Consider the following 18,915-nt stretch of genomic DNA (forward strand, 5'->3'; position numbering starts at 1 on the left):
TTATTTCAAAGGACCTGCTTGAGTAAATAAACGCATCACTGTAACTGAACGATTCGGCGCAGGCGGGAATAGTCCTACTAAGTATGTTTCGGTGCTGATAAACGGTCACCTTTGTGTGCCCGTCTCGTGCTGAAACCCTTTGCTACTTAATTTTGACAAAGCTTGCAGTGACTTATGGAAAGTAGTCCTCAAATGGGAATATGTTGGATTCAGTTTAATAAACGGCAAAGCGGTTTCACCATATGCTGTAGCAACAATATAGTATTCAAAGGTAATCGTGATTATGTTCTGCTTGCTTCCGCGTACTACCCATGGCATAGTTCTGCCACAGATTTCTGGCAAGAAAAAAAAAAACATTGCTGAACGACCATATTGCAGAAGCTAGGGACATAGAGCACTTGAAAGCGCCGCTTTTCTTTTTTTTCGGAGTATCTTGTGTACAACTCTACAGAGTCCAACCGCGCACATCAACGAGCTGCGCACTGATTGGGACTTAAGGCTCTTGTTTGCTTTGATGTTATCTAAGGAATAGCGCATGCCCTCTAACAGTGCCCAGTATAAATCGTAATGCTCACTGATAACTAAGTAAACGTGTATTGCTTGTGCGACTTCCAAATTGGTCTCATGGCATACCGCACTTGTCAAATGCTGCCTGTAAGCTTTACGCTCGCTCAGTAGGCAGTACAGCAGTTTTGAGGAGTTCCTTCGGCGGCACGGGAGTTCTTTGCAGGTTTTTAGAGAGTACCCCAAGGTACTTTTGAAGATGGTGTATAATTCTCCAGATATATAGACTAGTCGATGATTTATAGGTCATTTCAAGGTCATTGAGTTGACGTACATAAACTATCACTCGTGTGTGGAAATTCTTTGTAACTTAGTGTTTGAGTTAACTGTTTCTAAAGAAGACGTGCGCTAAAAGCAATGCTTTCATTCAGGTTTCCGTGCTACATTTGTGCATCAAGGGAATCCTGACGTGGAACCTAATGTAAACAAACCAACGTTTTCCTTCTTTTTTATGTTTAGTTGCGCTCAAACAAAGTATACTTCATGTAGGCTCGAGTTGAAAGCGCAGGCTCGTGCTTAGGAACATGTGGCGTGCCCAACGGTGGCGCGTCCACACCGAGTACCTCGCCAAGAATCCCTTATTCATGATTTCCTTGGTTCCACCGATGCAAGCGGTCGTGAGGAAAACGCTCCACCCATGTACGTCACGACCACAGGGACCATCGTGGGGCCTTCTCGCCATCTAATCCGAGTCATGTACTGCAGTGCTCTTCGGCGCCACAACCCACACGTCTCTCCCCTGCGAGACAGGAAGGCACGTGCCACAACGTCCACTGTTTTTTATAGTACTGTGCCAGCTGGCCATCGTGTCCTACTTCGCGATTTGTGTAGCGATCTGCTGGCTCATTGTGCGACATGCGCACTTCTGGTGGTTAGCGTTGCAATGCAAGCAGACTTGACATTAACTGGTAGATTCAGTTTATCCGTTTTGCATGCCAAGCGAATGGAAACGGTAAAGATGCTATTCAACATTAAAAAAGCAGATTCAACGTTGTAGCAGAATTATTAGCCACCTTCAGTACTAGAGAGCCCAAGCACGTTCGCAGCGACAGCAGTTTTGCCTTTCCTCGATGATGTACAAACTATCCGCTAGCCTTCTACTTTTAAGCCGCCGGTTTCTCAATTACGCGAAGTTGTATGTCGTCATCTGAGAGGCTTGCACCTTGCGTTGTACCTTTCTGGTTCGGCAACAGTGCATCCAGACCTTTCTACTCAGCAAGGCGCATAATATTGCTCAGGAGAATGATGTCGCTTGTCATCTACTTAGGGACAGTTGTCTCCATTTTGATCCGTCGCTGAGGCTCTATGGTAGAAGTAGGCAAGAGTACTTCGAAGAGATATTGGCCTGGGGTGTCTGGGCAGCGTAGACGAGCTCTGCCAAGGACATCAGCTGGAATGTTCGCAGTTCACCTGTTATGTTTGATGTTCAAATTAAAAGAACTGCAACATAAGGAACCATCATCTGCTCTTGGTTAAGATTGTTCGGTATGAAACATCCGCGATAAAGAGAAATGTTTACAGTATTTTAAAAACTGTGTACATTTTATGTAGGACCTGTGCTCATCTACTACGAGACCATTGACAGAGCCTTCAAATCCTGAGCTATGTACAACTTTTCTGCATCAATGAATATCGTGTTGATAATTGCAACTGACGTCACCCCCCGAAGTTCATCTAGAGGCGCATAGCTAAAAATCCAATACCACTGGAATATGTCTGGACCACAAAGGGGCAGTTAAGGTTAGCGAGTTGTTCAATTACATCATGGGCCATGGATCCCTTCAGCCGTCTGAGGGTTTCATCCTGCTGGTTGGTTCACTACATTGTGCATCCTTCATCAAAAGCCAGTGAGAGGGCTGGTTGTGCGGAAACATTGAGATGATGAGGTCTTGATAACAACCTGCTGGGAGAAGCAAGGCTTGCAATTGTTTGGTTGTGGTGGGTTTAGGTAGTTCTACACAGCAAGCACCTCCTCTTGATTAGTTCAGCAATGCCTTGGTGATTTGCGACGCACTCAAGACTTCCCAGGAGTAATAGTGAAACCTGTAGCTTCGATTCACCCAAACACAAATTCAACAAATTGCACATTGTAATAGAGCATCTGAGAATACAAGGACACGATCGAGGAACGTCATAGCAAACAGGAGGTAAATGCCACCGAGATCACCGTTCATCAGGAAATGGAAGGTTTTTCAGCCGCCTGTCGCTCAAACGGGCATCCCTGGGACCTCAAAGGTGCCTTTGTGCTCGATAAATGGCGCCTGCGGATGTTTGCTTGACACACTTGCATCTGGAATAACCCTTCGGAAAAATAGAAAGGGAAAAAGCAATGCGCCAAACAAGGCTGTGCCAACAGCCAGCCTATTCTAGGCATTCAACAAGCCAGTAAGAATGCACTGTAGCTGGCGTTGTGCAACTGTCATGCACCGAGGAGCAGTTCTCTTGTTACACGTTTAAAGCTCTATGTGAAATGTCTTAACATGTTCTTGGGCTTGTCGGCTCACTTAAAACAGGGTCTTTCAATAGTTTTCTTGCCCAAAGCAGTGACCGTACCGTTAACATGACGTAATATGACGCTCTCAACGAAAATTTCAAGAGAAACGCTGCTAGCGTCCACGGCAGCGCAATCTAGCGGTTGTCCTGTCACTGTCACTTTTACTGAGTTCGTTGTGTTAGCACCGCCATTTGTTTTTTAAGTAATAATTGCCAAAGAGGCTGAGCTTAGCTAATTAATTTATCTTTCGGACATTTGCAGCCAAAGCAATCTTCCTTTGCCTGTTGGAAGCAACGGAAAGCATCTGCCGTTATCAGACAAGACAATCCGAATTAGAGTACGCCAGCCGAAAGCATCTCACTTTAGGCCTACCAGCTGCCGTTCCACAAATGATCTCATAGATATCAGCGATGTACCGTTCAGTCTTCGCAATGTACAGAGATTACTAAAATCAATAAAGTTTATAAGCATTTGCGTGTTACCATCGTTCATCAGGTCAGATTTGGTTCCAGGCGGGGGCCGTCACTTTGAAGGTTGTCACAGTATTGGTTTATGCAATGCTTAGGTGCATTCGAGTGCAAAGCCCGAGGGAAATTTTTCGGGAAGCCTAGCCTTGGATGGCAAACCCCCTTTTTTAACGGTGCATTAAGCTGTTTCCTACCGCAATCCAGACGGGCTTGCTGCGATGCGGTGACATCTGGAAATTGGAATAAGCGACGTATGCCGCAGCCGAACGTTCAGCTCCTCTCACGGCATTTAGTGGAGTCACTCCGCGCGTCAGGTCAAATGCGCCTACGAGCTTCGTGAGATACAGCACGGCACTCTGAAAGCACTAGGTGAATGTGCTTCGAGCGCTGAATGTAAACCGTATCGCGACAGCGTTCGAAAGCAACCAGTCGAAGATACCGTAAACCCCCCTCCCCCCCCCCCCCCCCTATTCTTTCTCTACGAGGTCTTGCAGCCAGGGTGCATCTGGCAAAGGACTAGCTCCACCTTTCCGTTGTCCTGGACGTTCCCCCACTGCAGCAATAGTGCGCGTAGATGACATAAGCGAACTTGTTTATATTACGTCGTGCTGCTAAGTACGTCGTCGGATTTTTGTTTAAGACGTCGTTTCGAATTCATGGAATGGCATTCCGCGCCGAAGGTTAAGACTTACGTGTTCTACGTCCCGAAGGCTACGACGAAACATCACGAAGCAGTTTCGCTCACCTATGATGAAGCCAGCCGGCGTTACTTAGTTAATCCTTCTGTCAGAGTTCGTTCGCGACAGCAGGCAGCACTTCTCGAGGCACTCGAGGAACTTCACTGCAAGGCATTGAACTTTGGGAAATTGAGCGATTTTGTTGCAACATTAGGCGCCAAAGTTGTAGCTGCCAAGCGCATGCGGTCATCAACGTTCTTCACACAACTGTCGATGCAGTAAAAGTGGCGCAGGACTCACTTGCCGTTTACCAGCGCGGCGGCTTGCTTCATTTGAATGGTCAGTCTGTCTGCTTGGCTGATGAGAAGATAGGCCACTTCATCTGTAAAAATGACACTATCCACCTTGAATGCAAGGCGATGACCAGCTTGTCTGAAAGGAAGCGCGTGTGTAGAATGTCTCGTGAATAGGCCTTGATTCGGTGTTTTCCAGGGCCCCACCAGCCCTTGCGGCTCTCGCTTGTCCAATGTCTCCTTTAGAAGATTCCTGCCGCGTGAGCTCAGAAGCCGGTTCCGGCTAAAGCCCCTTAAACTTCGTAAAGTAGCGACACTCTCCTCCTCCGCCTTCACTCCTCCTCGTTTCTCCTCTCTTTCACGCTTGCTCCTCGACGCTACGCCACCTACACCGCTCGAGCGTAGCAACGGCGCCAACATGCGCTCCTCCCCGCTACGTGGACGTTTCTCAAGCGAAAATGGCGCTGAAGTGCTCCTCTAAACAAACGTAACCGGCGCGAGGGCCCACGTGATGCTATTAGGCCAATAGCGACGCGGCGTCGGCCAGAACGCGCGAGGAGGCGGCCGCATTCTTCAAAACGTGTCGCTACTTTACGAAGTTTACGGGGTTTTAGTTCAGGCCCCTCTCCTCTTTCGTCCTCTCCACCAGGGTGGGATGCGAGCCCTAGTTGCGGCGGCTGCTCCAAACCTGAATCACGTTCCCCTGCCTTCGAGATTTTAGCGGCGTCTGTTGCGATCCCGGAGGCAGGACCCTGCGGTCTCTCGTCAAGCCATTGGTCGAGCGCGCGCTAGCTTAGTAATCGTCCCTTCCTCCGCAACGGGAAGTAGGATCGGTAGCGAGCGCCGTCTCCCTGAACTACAGGAACCTCCGCTCCAACGGGAAAACTAGCGACGCGACAGGCATATAGAAAAGGAGGCATTGGCTTGTCTCTCGCGTCTTTTACTACCGTCTTTAAACCTTCTTGCCCATTAGCTCTCCCCGTCACCGCTACAAACCCCCTACCGTGTGAACCAGCTTCCGGAATAAATAGGGTTTAAACATTCCATGCGAGTGAAGGGCGTTCTCCCACGCGTGAATGAGCAATAGATCGCATTAATTTCCCCGCCCAGATGTGAATGGCATTTCTTTAGCTTTCAGCAATAGTACCACTCGCCTTTGAGAAGTTACTCCGAAAGCGGACGTCTACGTCATTGTTTTGATCGGAGACAAGTGGTCTTTTATTGTGTTGTTGTTGTTGTTGTTGTTGTTGTCAAGTGCTCTCAGGCGTTCGAATTCCAGCGAATTGCAGCGGAATTCCAATGTCTTGTCCATGAGATTTGTTATTACAGTTGTGTTGAATATGCCCAGCGCGTGGATCAATATAAGAACTATAATTCCTGCTTTTCGTTCACAGATTTTGTGAGCGCGTTGCATGCGATATATCTACAATGATGTATGAGTGAACATTCTCGCATCTTCCGCAACATCTTTCATGGCAGCGTGTCCCCCACATCAATACGGAGCAGACTGCAAGCAACGGCGCATCTGCTTCTGCCAGACGAAGGAGTACTGCGACATCTACACGGGCACATGTCTCCAGGACCGCGGCAAGTGTCGCCAGGGCTGGAAAAATTCGCCTTACTGCGACCAAAGTGAGAGTCCTCCACTACATTCTGTCAATACGAATTGCACAGTAGCCGTGCGTGGTCGGTTCTTGTCATAAACAGCTGAGCATGCGGGCTCTACAGATATTCTCAATTTAGCCCCGTAAAACAATAGAGGTTTAATCCCTGCAACAACGAAAATGCGGAATAACAAAACTGAACTACAGTAGCGTAGCGGTCGGCGGAGCCTTCGAAGGCAATTACTCGTATACACCATGAGCCTGTGGGGTGGTCGCACGTCTTTTTGTTTTTACTTATTTATTTCTTGGAAAGAGCATGACACTTGGGAGCACCGGCAATGTCTATACTTTCAAGGATAAACATTTTCCACGCAGCGCTCTTCTGCCCTTAATTCATCTAGGCCCACGGCGGTAGATTATTATATCTACAATAATAATAATAATAGTAATACAATCATATCTATGACGTTGCGCTGCTGTGCTCGAGGTCATGAGTTAGATCCCAGCAGGTGCAGTGGCGTTTCTCGTTTTTTTTTTTTTAATTAAAGAAAAGCGCTCGTTTACTTATATTTAGGCGCGCGCTAAAGAACCACACGTGGCCAAGATTATTACGGAGTCTCTTACTACGGCATGCTTAATAATCGACTCCTGGTTGTAGCACGTAAAATCAAATAACTTTCAAATAATTCAACTGGCTACCTACAGTGAGTTTGTTCGCGCGCAAGTTTCCTAATTCATCCAAATGGTGTTAGGCTGCTGAGCACAAGGTCGCGGGATCGAATCCAGGCCATGGCGGCAGCATTTCGATGGGGGCGAAATGCGAAAACACCCGTGTACTTAGATTTAGGTGCACGTTAAAGAACCCCAGGTGGTCGAAATTTCCGGAGTCCTCCACTACGGCGCGCCTCATAATCAGAAAGTGGTTTTGGCACGTAAAACCCCATAATTTAATTTTTTTTATTTCATCCAAATGTGTAGATTACCCTTGTGAGCGGGAAGCTTAACTGTCTGTTGCATTGTATTGTGATAAACACCAAGAGAGAGAAAACAAGGGTAGGAAAGGCAGGGAGGTCAACCAGAACAGCATCCGGTTTGCTACCCTACACTGGGGGTGGGGGAAAGGGGAATAGAAAGAGGAAGAAAGGGAGAGAGGAAGCACTGAGTACGTGTGGGAGCGACACCATACACAAGGACACTATAAACGGTCTGTTAAGCCCGTGCACTTCAAGTACCGCACTAGTGCACGAATCGCTTTTCGAGTCAGTGACGGGTGTGGCCACGGTCCGAGTATCTTTGACTCGGTGAAAGATCTCGAGTCCAGTCTGCGTAAAGTTGTCCGCAGAGAGAGGCGTCGGACATCGTAGCGAGGGCAGGTAGACAATAGGTGCTCGATGGTCTCCTCGCACCCACAGGAGTCGCACATCGGGCTCTCGGCCATTCCCATACGGTAGGAGTATGCGTTCGTGAACGCCACTCCCAGCCACAAGCGACACAACAAGGTTGCTTCGCCGCGGGGAAGGCTAGATGGCAGTTGTAGCCGTAGCGTGGGGTCCAGTTTACGTAATCTGCAATTGAAGCCACTTGAAATCCAGAGATCTTGGGACTTCTTACGCGCAAGTTGGCGAAGTTCTCTGGCAGCGTCCGACCTCGCCAAAGGTGTTGGACGCGTCTTGGTATCTTCGTGGGCACACCGGGCAGCCTTGTCAGCTAGGTTGTTGCCGACGATGCCACAGTGAGCAGGAATCCACTGAAATATAATGTGGTGTCCACTTTCCAGAGCATGGTGGTGCAGTTCCCTGATTTCAGATGTCATTTGCTCGTAAGTTCTGTGACGTAATGCGGACTTGATGCTGTGCAGGGCTGCCTTAGAGTCACAAAATACGGCCCATTTCTCTGTAGGCTCTTCGGTGATGTACATCATAGCGGCATGGAGAGCTGCAAGTTCTGTCGATGTAGATGTAGTCGTGTGCGACAATTTGAATTTAACTGTAACGTTCTTGGCTGGAACGACGAATGCGGCAGTTGAGCTGGTAGGTGAGGTGGAACCATCGGTATATATATGTATGCGGTCATGATACGTCTGGTGCAGTAATATGAGCGTAAGTTGCTTCAGAGCCGGCGATGGATGATTGGACTTTTTTGTAATTCCAGGAATAGTAAAATTCACTTGAGGCTGTCGCAGGCACCACAGGGGAGAGGAAGGCTTCGCCGCCGGTGTAAATGATGCCGGTATGTACTCATGATGAGCGCTAATAACTCGTGAAAAGGTCGCTTGAGGTCTCTCGGCTGGTAGGGAGGCCAAATGATGGTCGGGGATCCTTGACAGATGGCGAATGTGCGCTCTGAGAGAGTCGACAGCTACATGTGTCTGGATTGTATGGTCTCCTGCGATGGCGATTGTCGCTGCTGTTGAGGTGCACCTAGGCAGCCCTAAACACGTGCGTAGGGCTTGACCTTGTATGCTCTCCAAGGCGCGAAAGTTCGTCTTGCATGCATTTGACAATACTGGTAGGCTGTAACGAAGGAGCCCGAGAAACAAAGCCCTGTACAGCTGCAACATAGAATGGACTGGTGTACCCCAGTTTCTCCCGCATAGAAATTGGAAGACCTGAGCAATGGCGACTAGCTTCTTCTTCAGATAGACGCAGTGAGGGCTCCACGAGAGGTTGCGGTCAATGATGACGCCCAGAAAGCGATGCGTCTTAACATAGAGTACAGCTTGACCATTGATGGTAACAGGATACGATGACATTTGTTTCCGCGTAAAACCAAGTAATGCGCACTTTTCAGTAGACACACTGAGGCCTTGCTCTCGGAGATAAGAAGCCGTCATGGTTGCCGCCCGCTGAAGCCTGGCTCTTAGCTGAGGGCGAGTCACCGCAGAGGCCCAGATGCAAATGTCGTCGGCGTATATTGAGACATGTACTGTCTGCGGTAGGTAATCCACTAGTCCTACCAGGACGAGGTTGAACAAAATAGGCCTCAACACTCCACCCTGTGGCACACCACGGCAGATGGAATGGTCTGAAGTTGGGCCGTCTTCGGTCTGTAAGAAAAAACGCCTCTCAGTCAAATAGTCCCGAATCCATTGATACATCCGGCCACCAACTCCAACAGCCTCAAGTGAGTTTAGTATGCCCTCATGGGCGACGTTGTCGTATGCTCCTTTTATATCCAGAAAAAGTGCCGCAGATAGGCGCTTGAGGCTTTTTTGATTTTGGACCCATGTTACGATGTCAATGACGTTGTCGATGGACGTGCAACCTCGACGAAAACCTGTCATGGCGTCCGGATAGATGTTGAATCGTTCTAGGAACCATTCCAATCGAGCAAGAATCATTCTTTCCATCACTTTGCCGACGCAGCTCGAAAGCGCAATCGGACGATATGATGAGATCTCAAGCGGAGAGTTTCCAGGTTTCAGAACGGGGATCAAGCGGCTCGATTTCCATTGTTTAGGAATGGCGCCGTTCTGCCAAGATTCATTGTAGTAGTTGAGCAGCTCATCACGTGCGTCATGTCCAAGGTGGCATAGGGCAGCATACGTGATGCCATCAGGTCCTGGTGACGAAGAACGCCGGCAGGTCGCCAACGCAGCATCGAGCTCTTCGAGTGAAAATAGCACGTTCATTTCTGGTACACGTGCCTCAGGGATGTCATTCAATGCTGCGTCAGTAATGATGGCCACGGACCCAGCAGCCCGTGCACAGAACTCTTCAGCCACTTGAAGTTCCGAGCGGAGTTGGTAGAGGGCCAGAGCAGCGAAGGGCTTCCTTTGATGCGGAGATGAGCGAAGACCCCTAACCGTTCTCCATATGTGCGAGAGCGATTTGCGGGGATCAAGCGACTGACAGAATGCTTTCCATCTCTTATCTTCCAATTTATCCATGCGACGCTGGACTTTCTTTTGTATGCGTCGTGAAGCCCTCAGATCCAAGACGGACTTCGTGCGCCGATACCTTCTCTCCGCTTGTCGGCGTGCTGCACGCAGCCTCTCCAGTTCCATGTCCAAGTCTGTTCGCCTTGTTGACCTTGGAAGCGAACAGATGGATGTTTTCAATGCCTCTGCGATTGCTTCTTCGATAGTGTGTGAGAGGCCTTCCCGACATGTGTCATCCATATCCTTCTGAAATTTTGACCAATCAATTGTACGCAAGGCAGTAGAGGAGCGTTGCTCAACTCCTCTAATCTTTAGGTATGTTGGAATATTGTCGCTTCCATGTGTTTCTATGTCTGTAAACCATTGGACGCTCGAGGCAAAGCACCGTGACACCAAAGTTAAATCCAAGCAGGCACTGTAGGTCGTGCCTCGCAGAAATGTAGGACTGCCGTCATTCACGCAGCACAAATCATGGTCGGCAGCAAAGGAGACAAGGCTCCTGCCTTTAGAGTCAATTTTAGTGCTTCCCCATAGCTGGTGATGCGCGTTGAAATCACCTGTGATAACCCAGGGGCCATTGTTCATTAGTAATATTTTCTTTAGTCGTTCACCGTCAAAGTGACCCGCTGGGGATATGTAGGCTCCAATTAGTGTAAATGACACATTCTTCTTTTGGACATTTACGCAGACATATTGGTTGTCGTCATGAGGCTCTATCGCATTAGCGGCATATGTTAAGTCCGTGCGGATGTAGATGATCACTTTCGTGCTCGCACCGCATGGGGACGAGACGAAAGATTCATAACCGGACAGTCTGAGTGGAGTTGATGTATTTGGTTCACAAATGACCAGTATGGGGAAGCGATGTGTGAAAATGAATTGGCGAAAGTCTGATATACGGGTCCTTAGACCCCTGGCATTCCATTGAAAGATCGACGCACTTTTAAGTTCAGTGCGGAAGGGGACTATTGATCGAGCCATGATGCTTAAACGATGCTAGCAAGCACTGGATTTAGTGCATCCAGTATTTGCAGAGCGCTTCGAGCTGCTGGTGTTTGCAGCTTGTTCAGTATAATGCGCATTGTATTAATTAGCGATTGCAGCATATCAGCCACCTGCCTGTCGTGGTCGCACAAATCGCCGACAGTAGACGTCGGGGGTTGTCCAGTGAAAGCTTGCTGTGTGTCTCTTGGTGAATGTTGTCGTTTCGGTAGAGCCGGCCAAGATTCGGCAGATGTGGTCTTCTCAGTGGACTTGCTCATCGCGGTCCTGTCCACATTGTCTGGCCTGGGCGGTGGAGGAGGAGGTGGTGTTGTAGGAAGTGGCATGCGCCTTCCTTGAGGAGCCTTCCTTGAGGAGCGCCGGCGACTTGAACGTCGCTTCCTGATTTTTTCAGCGGCTTCGCGATGAGATGAATGATCTCTCGCCATCTCTTTCAAGATGGCCATTTCCTTCTTAATATGTGGGCATTTCTTCGATGAAGCTTCATGTGATCCTCCGCAGTTGGAACACTTCACTACAGCCGCGCCACATTTATCTGCAGCGTGGGGCTCTCCGCAGCGGGGGCATGCTGCCTGATTTTCGCAGACGCTGCTCACGTGTCCCAGTTTCATGCATTTGCGGCACTGAAGAGGTTTCGCAATGAAAGGCCGCACTGCATGTCTGAAGTGTCCCACCTTAACATGCGAGGGTATATATTTACCCTTGAATGCTATTTTCACGCAGCGTGAACTGCCTAGCCGCTTAACATCAACGGTGATCTCATCATTATTGGCTGGCCTGATAAGAATCGGGAAGTCGTTATTAAGGATGGCAACGTCTACGTCGTAGATAACACCGGTGACTACGTCAGATCCCAGAGGGATGTAAGAGCGCACCTGAATGCCATCGAGGTCCGTTACACTGCGTAGAGTGGTCAAAGCAGCTGCATGCTGGACATCAACCGCCAGAAGATTTTTTCGGGTGTATATATATATGTGTACGAGCCCATCGCATCCCCTCCTGCTTTGCACTCGTTGGACAGCGAAGGTCTTCGATTTAACAGTCTTGGTGACATGAGCTAGAGCGATATATTGGTCAGGTGCGTGCTACGAGTCACGGCACAAACAAAATAGGCGTAACGTTAAGAGACAGGAAGAGCGCAGTGTGGATTAGAGAGCCAATACGAGTAGACAATGTTCTAGTTGAGAATAAGAGGAAAAAGTGACGATCCACAGGGCATTTGTTGTGTAGAACGCATAGCGAGTGATCTATAAGAGTTTTAGAGTTACAGCCCAGCGAAAGGAATGCGAAATAACTAGGTGGTCAGACAGGAATAGGAAATTTGCCGGCGTAAGATTGGCGCCAGCTGGCCTAACACAGGGGTAATCGCTGGGAGAGACCTTTGTTGGGAGGGGGCCCTGGAGCCTTGTCCTGTCGTAGGCACAAATGCCATGGTTATTGTGATAATGATGATGTCTGCTTCGAAGCTCACCTACTAAATGCCGCCAGCGGGTTAAAAAAAAAGACGTTTCATGCCTGCCGCCGCAGCGGTTATCGGCGCGTTCCCCAACTCCCAGGTATTATTGTGGGCACGTGCGCAAGTACCACCCAAAAAGAAGGGAGGATGGCCGCAAGGGTAGCTTAATTGGCAAAGGACCTCACGCGTAATGCGGTTGATGTGGGTTCGGCTCGCATCTGCGGCAACTTATCTTTTCGAGCACGGCCATTTGTCTTAACTGTATATACCTTATTATTTCTTCATATCAATTAAGCGCAATAGGTTAACGTCATCTACGCTTTCTCTAGACTCATTGTAGGGCTGTGCCTCAGCGAATATCCCTTCCGTCGGAAGCCCTCATTGTACTTGCTTATATCATGAAAGAGCGACGTTATTTCTTGCTTTAGAAATTGCGGTCCGGCGTTGGCGACAAAGATTCTCAGAAACACAAAATTTCAGAAGTGCGTAGAGCAGCGCTTCAGTCATTTGGTGCCCGAAGCCTATTCTTCGCAATACGTTCTGGTTGTTATCTTAGCGTTTCATACAGTCACCAGCGACACAAATTTGCGCAACTGGTATTTTCGTGCGGCAGGTTTGTGTTTACTGCTGGGTGCCTTTTGTTTGATAATTAATTAAGTACAAGCTACATTTTCCTCGGATCACTCTCGTCTAATCCGTCACATCGAGGGTGTATTAGCCTATGCGGAAAACCATAATTTTGCCTTTCGAACTTATGTGAGCCAAAGGGAATAACTTTTGATCGCCTTCACCTAGGTCACGCCAAACACATCTATGTTCTTCTCCTAGTATGAACCTTAGCAGAAAAGCCTTCGCTGTCGCCCAGTGGCTATAGCGTTGCGACACTGTGCTCGAGGTAGCGGGTTCGATCCCAGCCACGGATGCCGTATTTCGAAAAGGATGAAAGGCAAACTGTACTTAAACTTAGGCACACGTAATTCACTGCAGGACATCACAATTATTCCAGAGTCCCTTACCACGGTGAGTCTCAAGAAAAAAAATCCTGGTTTCGCCGCAGTAAAACCCAGATATCTATTTTAGTTCAACGTTTAGCTTAGCAGAATGCAGAAATAATTGTGTCTGCGTAAACACGCGGCTTCTGTATTTTCACGAGCTACCACGCAGGGTAACTTTTCATATATTCGTTATCAAAAGGGCATTGATGCAAAACATGGACGAAACTAACCAAAATATAAAAACGTTTCCACTGTTCTTTTTTTTCTGCTCGTAAAAATACAAATAGAACAGGAGTAGACACCATTGGAATCCCTTTACGATCGAATTTCAGGCTATCCTCTTCTGACTGATGGACCTGCTGTAAGCGCTGTAACGGACAAAGAAGCAAGGGTGCAGTTCAGTGCTTGGCGCCGCGGTGTAGATGCGGGTGAGGGCAAACCACTGGAGTATCGGGTTCAGTATAAGGTAAGTTAGAATTCCTAGACGTAAGCAGCGATTGTTCTTTCAACAAAATGCATTAGAAACACAACGTTTACGTTTGTGTGTGTGTGTTTCTTTTAACGGAATTTCTGTAAGATTGTCGTCACTAATCAAGATCAAATGTTGGTTGATGTCTATGGTCAGCAAGTAATCTGTATCGATATGCAAGCATGTTACTAAAAAAAAAATTTAGGGGACAAGGAGTTGCGACCAGCGTTTGCGATAACTAGTTCTGTGCAGTCGTGGCAACTTGAACGGAACTGTTTCTCTTGATGTACCAAGCGTTTATTACGTGGAGCAATATTGCGCCAATGTAATAGGACTACAAAGAGTATATATTGTTACGCGTGGAAAGACAGAGCGTCAGAGCGTGTATATAGATGAAAGGCGTGAGTCAGAGAGGAAAGCCGACGGGCGAAACTCGTTTTCATCCCGCCGCGTCGAATGCGCACAATGCCCTGTGGAGCTACCTGGCCGTCGCGTCATTAGCCGCTTGACAATTGTAATTATCCGTGACTCCCCTCACAAGCATTGCAGAAACTCCAGCACTTCACTTTCTGCTAACGTGCTAGGCGAAAAGGGACGCAGTAAGAACTGTAGAGAGGAGAAGAAGGAGAGGGAGGAGAAGAGACAGTTCCCATGTAAGAGAGGGGGGAGGTGACGTGAGAGGGCAGAACAAGATAGGCTTAAGTTCAAAGTACGGTAAAGTACGTTGCTGCTTTTTCTGAAAAATAAGCGCCATGCAAATATATAAAGCAGGAAACTTACACAGGGTGTGCAGAAGCCGTGCCGCATTAATTAAAGCGCACCGCAAGGTCCAGGGGACACTACGGAAGCGGTCGACCGTCAAATTAACTCTTGTGTGCCCACCGCGTTAGCTTTGCGGCTATGGCATTGCTAGAGGTCGTGGATTTGATCCCAATCGCCGCAGCCGCATTTCGACGGGGGCGATATAGAAAACTTACGTGCACTTAGATTTTGGGGCACGTTAAAGAACATCACGGTGTCAAAATTAATCCGGACCTACTACGGCTTGCCTCGTAAACCGAGTGTGGTTTTGGCGCATACAGCACCATAATCCAATTCAAGTTTAATACTTCTGCCACAATGCGATGTGTCATGTGAGGAAAGGACAACGCTCAAACCTCTCAAAGGTTATAAAATATGACGCACATCAACGGCTCGAGCAAACACCTCTGCCTGTGTGTTCTGTGTACTACGCAGACACACAGGAGCGGTGCACGCAAGGTAACATTTAACATCAACTCATCGCTATCGCCTTAGCCTAAACGTTGAAGAAATTAAACTTTAGCCTTTAAAATTACCGCTAATTATCGTCAAAGCATCCAGCATGGAAATATTCGCTTACACAGATTCCGACTGTGCGTGGGATCTGCCTAACTTTTTAGGTGTCGTTAGCCCTCCGAGTTGCCTGCCGTTTTCAACGAGCACAAAGCAGTCACTGATAATGACAGCAACATTATACTACTGATCAAGGATCTGAAAGAAGCCTAAATAATACTTTATTGATTACGAGGAAAGTTCGCGTTTTCCACGAACAATTTTACAACTTACTCGTAACATGATATGATGCATTTATCAAGGAAGAAATGTAAATAACTAAAATAGTTTTAAACTTGCACCTAGCACGGGTAAACACACTCGTCACGTAAAGAAATATGCAGATGGCCTTTACAATAATAATATGCTTGATAGATGGATGGTCTTACAAAGCTTGGTTTATGTGACGCCTTCATTCGCACAATAGATAATTGAACGGAGGTATTTGACCCAAACATTCGTGTTGCCCTGGTTGATTTCATGGTGATTATTAATTCTATTCTCTATTGAGGACTCACAAAAACAAAGTAATATCAGGGGAGTGCAAACATTCTTTTTACGCGACACATATATTTTACACCAAACACAGCGAAAAGTATTGTTTAAGAATAGAAAAATTAATAAGGTGCACAAACTGAAGGTCCTTCTTCAAGTTGTATGGGTGTCCTTCTCTGTGTATTTACGGCTCAGATCTATGCTGTGTCAGTGTAACAGCGATAAGAACGTCAAAGTCTGCAGACGAAACGCTGTAGGACCTTGCTTTGGGCGTGCATGGTGCTTACATGCTCTATAATTTAACGGCGCTCAAAGATACTTTTCCTTCACACTTCCTGGAAGTACATAACCAAATCTGATAAAGAATGCACCGACAATTACGATACTCTTTAATGCGAAATTTGAGCGTAACTCTATACGTGTTTTCATTCCGTGATATATCGGCTGGCGCGGACAATCTGTCTCGGGCAGCACATTGCAAATGGAGCGTAGTGTCGCGCGAATTCCTCGCTAATCAGGAGATCGCGAGAGGCGGCGCGTGGGCGCCATTCACATCAGCCACCGCAGACAGACCTCCGCTAATACAGCGCTTTGGTCCCATATATGGCATCGGTGGTCGCGTTGGCCGCTTGCCATCGGTGAACAGACGAAAGCATGCTACCCTGGTGCCACCTCGTAGTGCTCGCAGCCGCCGAGCCCGTCTTAGGCTTCCCTTCTAATGATTTCGCAATAACCTCCTCCGCTTTCCTCCTCGCGCTTTGTTCGCCATCGCCGTCTTCCATCCCCTGCTGCACTCTTCGTTCGCTCTTTCATCCTTTGATGTGTTCGTTTGCTCTGTTACACCGAGGGACGACGCCGTCGCTAAACGGCGGAACGGGCGCCTAAGCTAAAAGCGGCGCATTAGAATAATATGTAGGTTACTCTGATGCGTCTGACCAAAGTAACACGCTGTGAGTACTTTCTAAAATTGGCGGGCTGAAGGGTTGTTTTGAGCATGTCGTTTTCGCTTAACGTGCACCCGAATTGAGGACCGCTAGCGTTTTGGCATTCGGTCGCCATCGCTAGCTGTCACTGCCAGTATCTGAACTGACGCTTGTCAGGACATCTCCACTAGCGAATACGTTACCGTTGTGGACGGAGTATTAGCGTATGCTACCTGGGAAGACAGCATCTTCAGAATGCTGAATACTCGAGGCTTAATGGAAGTCACGCCTCGTATAAACAACACTTTAAAACAAAGTTATCGCCTAGGTAACATAAAAGTGTTGCTCGACCATATCCTATTCGCAACCTATTGCAACCCAAAACTTAGCAATGCCTACTCGGAGCTATTGAATCGTTTCCTTTCCACGTCCAACAAATGAAAATATTTTTTATTGCGAAGCAATACTACTTTAGGTCGCACTTCAGCCCGTTCCGTGGCGAGGCGGTGGTAGGCACCATTGACCTTTAGCATGACCTCGCTGCGTGACGTCACACCACGTGACCTAGAGTGACGTCACACCAGCTGTGTAAAAACGGGGCCCCATCTCACGCCGTCGCGAGGCGAGGCGGTAGCCACCAACGGCGTCCTAACTCCCGCTCCTCTCACCAGGGGCGCTACGTTCAGTGTGACGTCACACCAGCTGTGTAAAAACGGGGCCCCATCTCACGCCGTCGCGAGGCGAGGCGGTAGCCACCAACGGCGGCCTAACTCCCGCTCCTCTCACCAGGGGCGCTACGGTCAGAGTGACCGGTGTGTTTGTCGGCATACACGGATTCGACGGATGACTTCCTCTTAGATGATTCACTGTAAGCCGTAACACTAGCATAACCCAAGACTACCACCAGCCATACTACCAGCTGATCCGAGAATAACACACTATTGCTTCGCAATCACCAGGCTTAACCAAGCTAAGCCACGGCCGCTTTTTTTTTTTTTGAAAGTAAACGACACCGAACTACCAACCAATCAATTTTAGGGATAACGACAAACGAACCACAGAAATGCTTCGAAATTTGTTACGTAGCCCTCGCATAACACATGCGAAATTTTCACATAACGTTGTCTTTCATCTTCACTATAAGTCATCGTTTTTTATTCTACCAGCCTATTAGCGTACGTGATTTACTTATTTATTTATTTATCTATTTATTTATTCAAGATAACTCCCATGGGTCCTTATTACGAGGACATCCGAGGACATGTTTGAAAATTAGGCTTGAAATTCTATCGTTGAAGACTCATCCTGGAAATTGAACAAAACGCAAAAGAAAGAAATCCTTGCGCAGTCTGTTACGTGTAAGCTATCCCCGGTGAAAACTTGTGCCCGCTTCAACCTGGACGATTCTTTCCTAACATTAACGTTCGCCAGTGCTTACTTATTCTTGATTTTTCTTATTTCTTTACGGCTCATTAATAGCCACAATGCTGGAGAGAAGTACTGATCTTATGTAAGAGCGTAAAATTCACCATTTGCACCTGTGCTTAAGAAAACCGTAAACTACGTAACAAGGTTACATTGAAGGTAATGGCCGTGCACATCCGGCCTTGAAAACCCTTGTGAAGCTTTCTGATCACGCACTAGAAATGCAACCAGAAACATATATTATATATATATATATATATATATATATATATATATATATATATATATATATATATATATATATATATATATATATATATATATATATATATATACATATATATATGTATGTTTCTGGTTGCATTTCTAGTGCGTGATCAGAAAGCTTAACAAAGGTTTTCAAGGCTTCAACGGTTTTGACCAAAGCATGTCTTGTTATAAAATTTCAAAGACGGAAAAATAACGTTTAATATACCAAATTTAGGCTCTTAATGTAGCCCCACAGTTCATACATGATCCGCTCGTTGGTACAGTAACTGCAAACAGTACCGACATTCTTCATGTGCCTTATCATCAATATAGGCCGAGAACGAAACATGGAGCATCAAGACCATGAAGGCGGTGGACAAACAGACGACGTATGCCACAGTGGTGAAAGGACTGCGCAGTGGCACCTTCTATGATCTCCGTGTCCTGGTCATCGATCAAGACAAAAACTTCAGGGAATATGGCGCAAACGTCACCCGCTTCCGAACCGCTTGCGGAGGTAAGTGAGCCCATGTGTCGTTGAAGTTACACTAACTGCCACAACGCTTCAT

General features: G+C 47.4%; 1 protein-coding gene across 1 annotated transcript in view; it reads left to right on the top strand.

Moving 5' to 3' along the window:
- Positions 1 to 18,915, top strand: part of LOC126517517 (receptor-type tyrosine-protein phosphatase T-like) — a 146,766-nt gene that overhangs the window by 65,084 nt on the left and 62,767 nt on the right. Inside the window, exons 11-13 of the mRNA XM_050167252.3 lie at positions 5,975 to 6,127; positions 13,765 to 13,898; positions 18,680 to 18,863. Of these exons, the coding sequence (XP_050023209.1) occupies positions 5,975 to 6,127; positions 13,765 to 13,898; positions 18,680 to 18,863 (471 nt within the window). The remainder of the gene's footprint in view (positions 1 to 5,974; positions 6,128 to 13,764; positions 13,899 to 18,679; positions 18,864 to 18,915) is intronic.

Source organism: Dermacentor andersoni, chromosome 11 (assembly GCF_023375885.2).
Source record: "Dermacentor andersoni chromosome 11, qqDerAnde1_hic_scaffold, whole genome shotgun sequence".
In the NCBI taxonomy this organism is placed as follows: Eukaryota; Metazoa; Arthropoda; class Arachnida; order Ixodida; family Ixodidae; genus Dermacentor; species Dermacentor andersoni.